The 6,000-nt window shown below is 34.2% G+C and overlaps 1 protein-coding gene across 2 annotated transcripts in view; it reads right to left on the bottom strand.

Annotated features, from left to right (window-relative positions):
- Positions 1-1,153: 1,153 nt before the first annotated feature.
- DNAJC15 (DnaJ heat shock protein family (Hsp40) member C15) overlaps positions 1,154-6,000 on the bottom strand; it is a 156,188-nt gene continuing 151,341 nt past the window's right edge. For both annotated transcript variants that reach the window (XM_053707977.1, XM_053707976.1), the window contains one exon: positions 1,154-1,816. Coding sequence is in view for 1 of the 2 variants with exons in the window: in XM_053707976.1 (XP_053563951.1) it covers positions 1,746-1,816 (71 nt within the window). In the remaining variant the exon portion in view is untranslated. The remainder of the gene's footprint in view (positions 1,817-6,000) is intronic.

The raw sequence follows: 6,000 nt of genomic DNA, 5'->3' as shown, positions 1-6,000 counted from the left end.
ACAACGTTGTCTAAATAGCTAAATCAAATAATACAGAATAACTAAAATGAGAATGAGTAGGCTATAGTCTTGTAGAGTCCCTGTCTAATTTGTCCTTAGGGCAAAAAAGAAAAAAAAGGAAAAAGGACAGACAGTGGCAGGAAGAGAAGGAGCCGCTTACTCACCTGAAGGCTGAGTATATCGTTGTTGAGTGCTATTAGAATTGGCAGATTGAGAAAATGTTAACTTGAAGGTAATTATGTCACTATGATGTTAAAATACTTTTATATGAGGCCGAGGAGCAAATCAGCTTAAAGTCTATTGACAATCAGAATAAGGGTTACAAAAAAAACGGACAGTCTACTCCAAAATGTGTATTGTTTCAAAAGATAGATAACACCTTTGCTACCCATTCCCCAGCTTTGCACAACAAACAATGTTATATTAATATACTTTATACCTATACATTTATGCCTGTTTCTAAGCCCCTGCAGGCAACCTTTATCTTAGGGCATTTTTTTTAGCTTTTCACAGTTAGCCAATGCTAGTTCATATGTGCCATATAGATAACATTATAAATAACTCCACTGGAGTGAGCACAAGTCAGAACTAATTAACTAAAATGCAAGTATGTAAAAAAACATTGAAATAAGGAGGCAGTCGCTAGAGCCTTATATACAAGGTAATCACAGAGGTAAAAAGTGTATTAATATAACTGTGTTGGTTTAATGATACATATTTTATCCACAGTGTATAGACCCATCTGCACATTATATGTTATGGAAAATATATCTTAGCACCTCAGTGTTTTCACATGGCAAGAGACTTACTGTAGACTGCCAAGTATATTCTATTAACACAATGGGACTCCCATTTGATTTCATTTTGATTACTATGCCTCTTGCAGCTCAGCATGTGTGCTGAATTTTCAAACACAGAATTGAGATCATCCTTTGTCCACTTCTGACTTATACCCAATTCAAATCTGTGATTATTTAATGAACATATAAACTTTTGAAGAAAAATATATTGCATGTATATAGCTGTACATTAAGCAGCTCTGACAAGTAAAACCGATTCTTCTATTGCAGCTACTGTGCTGGGGTTGTTTATTAGTTTTATTGTTCCATTGATACAGTAGCTATTGAAAAGTAAAACCACGGAAACGCTGACAGCAAATAAAACATTTTCTTACATATTTATTCATTTGCACATCAAGTGAACGTGCATTGCATCGGACGCAGACCAAAGGCACAAATGATTGCAAAGTCAGCTGATAGCCCTTATTACAACAGCTGGGATCCAGGCACACAATTTGATGAAGCATCCATTGCTCCTGCTTTACTGCTGCTCTTATGAGTCTGCCAAGGTTACAGCATAATGTATTTGCCTTGGCACCGATACAAACTGATGAAAAATAAAAATCTGGATAGTAAAATAGATTCCATTTTTTATGTATGGTTTTTGTTTTATGTTAGACATAATATCATTAAACAAACTAAAAGTCTGTCTTATGCTTATTTTCACAATCTCTCAAAATACATTTAACAAGTATTTCATAACGTAACCACATCACTAATTAAAAATAATTATACTGAAATTAATTAAAATTGCTAGAATTGATCAAATACAGTTTCTGACTAGCAGTGGAATAGAAAACAAAATATATATGCGCTTTTCATAACACCATTTATCAGAACAAATACAAATAATAAAATGGAATAGTTAATACAATATGTATCTAAATATAAATTAATTGATATTTCTTAATGCTTGGTGCTAGAGTCCATTAGGTCCTTGGCTTCATTTATTTTCATCGCTAGGTAAGGAGATCCGCCTGTAAACAGACAAAAATTGATTGAATACTTTATTACATGTGAATAAAATCAAATATACCACTGCGTGAAAATCACTAAATAATAGTGGGTATGAAATATTGAAGCAACACCGTATGAATGCACACAAACGTATTCTCACACAAGGAAACATTTATAAATTGTGTTACCATGGGATATGATGGACAAAAATGACATGGAGTACTCAAGGTCATTTTAAAGATTTCCAATGTCATCTGTCACTAGAAATGAGCTGATTTTACCCAACAGTTTACAGCATTTCTGTGCTATGTAAGCCTTCATACCTACTAATGGACTAATCTATTAGCTTAACAAGCTTTTGGGTGTCAGGCAAGTATGGAATTCTGTTTCATAACTTATTTTAAAGGACTATTGTAGTGTATAATGCTGGGGTAATTTAGTCTGAGAATAATGTCTTAAAAGGGACATGAAACCCAAACAAATAAAAATCTTTCATGATTCAGACATAGTATACAGTTTAAAACAACATTCCAATTTACTTCTATTATCTAATTTGCGTCATTCTTTATATATCATTTGTTGAAGAAATAGTAATGCACATGTATGAGCCAATCACACGAGGCATCTATGTGTTCATCACCATATAAACAAAGCAAATCATGGAGAGTATTACCTATTATATTAGTTATTCTGAAAGTGTTATATGGGGTCAATGCACTATGTGAAACCCTGTGTTTTTGGGGTAGCAACGATACTTAGTCTACAAATTACTCCAACTATTACTTCACAGCTCAACTCTTCTTCACTGTTACCCCACAGGTAATCCTGTTTGTCGCTATAAAATTTAAGCTCCCAAATATTATTTTTTTCACGTCAATCCTTTATATTCTTAATTATGATCCTCTACTGGTACAGATTTTATTAAGTCTCTTGACCCTCTCAAAGTTATTCGTGCTGCCTCATTGTCTGTATAGGTAAAAACCTTAGTGCCATCCGCCTTAAAGGGACAGTTCACCCAAAAACTTTCTCCCCTTTAAATTATTCCCAATGATCCTTTTTACCTGCTAGAGTGTATTAAATTGGTTGCAAGTAGCTCCTTTACACATATTTCAGCATTTGAAATAGCTGATTTAGCTTGTGGTTTCCCAACCTATACTGAAAGTTTTGATACTGGCATATATGCTATTGACAAGCCTAAGTAAACACAGCCAGTAGAAGAGATTACACCCTCAGTGGGGGCATGATAGTTAAGTAATAAAATGATAATTTTCCATTGTTCTCTCTATGTATTGAGCTTTGGTGTTCCAGACAAATATAAGATAAGGAAGCAAGTCTGTGTACATAAAAGTGATAACATAATGAGATCTGATATTACCTGAAGCTCAACCCATTGTAATAGGCTGTGGTTTCAAAGCACAAAACCAGCTACTTCAGATACACAAACCCGAAAATGCAATTTCTCAAATATTTTATACTCTGCAGTTGGTATAACAAGTCATTTAAAATACATTTATGGAAAAACAATTTTACAGCGTACTGTCCCTTTAAGTAATTTTTCACCTCAACTTCACAATTCTTACAACTTCAGGTGTACGTAATCTTTGCAGCAAAGACTAGCAACAGTTCCACTTTGAGACCAGCACAATGTATACACTCTAAAGCATGGGATATTGCATATAATGGGTTACATTAAAGATTTAAAAGGGATCGCACACGTGTAATTGATAAGCATGATTAAGGGCATGAGAGCCCAAAATGTTGCTTGCTTTGTATTTTGCCATTTTGTTTTAATAAAAAAATAAATAAATCAAGGAATCATAACAAGAAGAGCAATGCTGTGAAGGGACTGTTGGAATAGTAAGTCAAGTAATAGCAGCTGCCTGGTTTTCACATACATCAGAAGAGTAAGTAAGGTGCTGGTCCCAAAAAAGTTAAACTGTTGCTAGTCTACAAAGTAAAATACTCTTGCTTGAAACAATAATACATTAGACCAACTCCTACTAATTTGGCACTCAAGCCTTTGATACTAAGGGTAACACAGAAATGCTTGACTACACCAGCTGCCCCCCCCCCCCCATATTTAATGATAACATTAAATAAATACACTAGATATCAAATGCTGGTCATTTAAACTGTACTGACTGCACTTAAAGGGACCTTTGTAGAGTAAAAATAAAATGCGCTTACCAGAATATTGTATTTTAAAGGGGCTTACCAGAATATTGTATTTTAAAGAAAAAAACTGTAAAATAGTTTTTCCCTTAATGTGTTTACAATTGCTTTTTTTTACCAACTGCAGAGTAAAAAATTTCTGAAAATTAGCTTTTTAAGGCTTATTTGTGTATATTAAAGCTCTGATTTTGTGTTTTGAAGCCACAACCTAATAAAATGGGTTGAGCTTGTAGGTATAATCAGATCTCATTACTGTATCACATTGTGCACATATACCTGCTTCTTTATCTTATATCTGTCCTTAAAACAATCACCAGTACTTTGAGAGAACAATGGAAAATCAACATTGTATTACCTTATCTCTGCTATATCCGACTGGGAGTGTAATTTCTTCTGCTGGCTGTGTTTACAAAGCTTATCTATAGTTGGTACGCGCGGCCACAAACTTTCAGAATAGGTGGGGATACCACATGCTAAATTAACAATTTCAAATGCCAATATAAGGGTAAAGGAGCTACTTGTAAACAATTTAATACACTCCAGCAGGTAAAGTGGATCGTTGGGAACAAATTAAAGGGGAGAACATTTTTGAGTAAACTGTCCCTTTAAGCAACCTACTTCTTTTATAAAAGGGATTAATACACAAAGTTTGTGTTCCTGAATATCCCCCCCCCCCCCCCCCATTGCACCCCTCTACAATGCTGTTTCAGATAAGGATACGGCCAGTGATTTATGCATACCTCACCAGAGCCTGCTCTTGAATGGCCATATCTTTTTTCAGAGTGGCACAGGAGGAGCACAAACCAGCAAGCTCCTTTTCCTACATCATTAAAAAGGGACAGTCTACTTGAAAATGTTTATTGTTTGAAAATATATATAATCCCTTTATTACCCATTCCCCAGTTTTGCATAACCAACACTTTTATATTAATACACTTTTTACCTCGGTGATTACCTTGTATATAAAACTCTGCAGACTGCCCCCTTATCTCAGTTTTTTTGACAAACATTGCATTTTAGGCAATCAGTGCTGACGTCATGGGAGAGAGGGCAATGTTATCTATATGAAACACATGAACTAGCACTCTCTAACTGTGAAATTTTGTCAAAATGTTCTGAGATAAGACACGGTCTTCAACAGCTTAGCAATCAGTTTATGAGCCTACATAAGTTTAACTTTTAACAAAGAATTCCAAGAACACAAAGCAAATTTGCTAAAAGTAAATTGGAAAGTTGTTTAATATTGCATGCCCTATCTGGATCATGAAAGTTTAATTTTGACTAGACTGTCCCTTTAAGCTTAGATAATACCTGGGATAGTGTACAACAGATATTCTTAAAATATTATTATATTTATGTCTACTACACTAAAAGGAAGCAAATGCTATTCCCTAAAATCCTTTCTACAAAAATAGTACTTCACAAATTACATATAAATATTCTACCCTGCAAAGTTTCCCAGTGTTCCACGTTCTTATTACAAACCATACAGCCCTAATAAACTCGATTTAATACTATTTGAATGCCACAATTACTGTTTTTCATACTTATGGATTATGGAAATTTTCTAATGCAATCAAAATGCTTTAAAAAATAAATAAATCTCACTTCAAATTCAAAACAACATACAGTAGACTTTTTTTTAACCCTAAAGCAAGGCTTGGCAAATCTACAAACCAGGTAGCCAAGAAAAGTAATTCTGGCTTCTAATGCTTTGGATTATTCTACATACGTCTTAAAAGGGATTCTAAACCCACATTTTTCTTTCATGATTCAGACAAATGATGCAATTTTAAGCAACTTTTTAATGTACTCCCATTATCAATTGTTCTTTGTTCTCTTTGTATCTTTATTTGAAAAGCAGGAATGAAAGCTTAGGAGCCGGCCAATTATAGGTTTAGCAAGCGCTATCCAGGGTTCTGAACCAAAAAATGAGCCGGCTCCTAAGCTTTTATTCCTGCTTTTTCAAACAAAGAAAAAACATAATTTATGCTTACCTGATACATTTATTTCTTTCCAGATATGGTGAGTC

Source organism: Bombina bombina, chromosome 3 (genome assembly GCF_027579735.1).
Source record: "Bombina bombina isolate aBomBom1 chromosome 3, aBomBom1.pri, whole genome shotgun sequence".
Lineage (NCBI taxonomy): Eukaryota > Metazoa > Chordata > Amphibia > Anura > Bombinatoridae > Bombina > Bombina bombina.
Note: the sequence above shows the minus strand (reverse complement) of the source record. Positions and strands in the feature narration are given on the sequence as shown.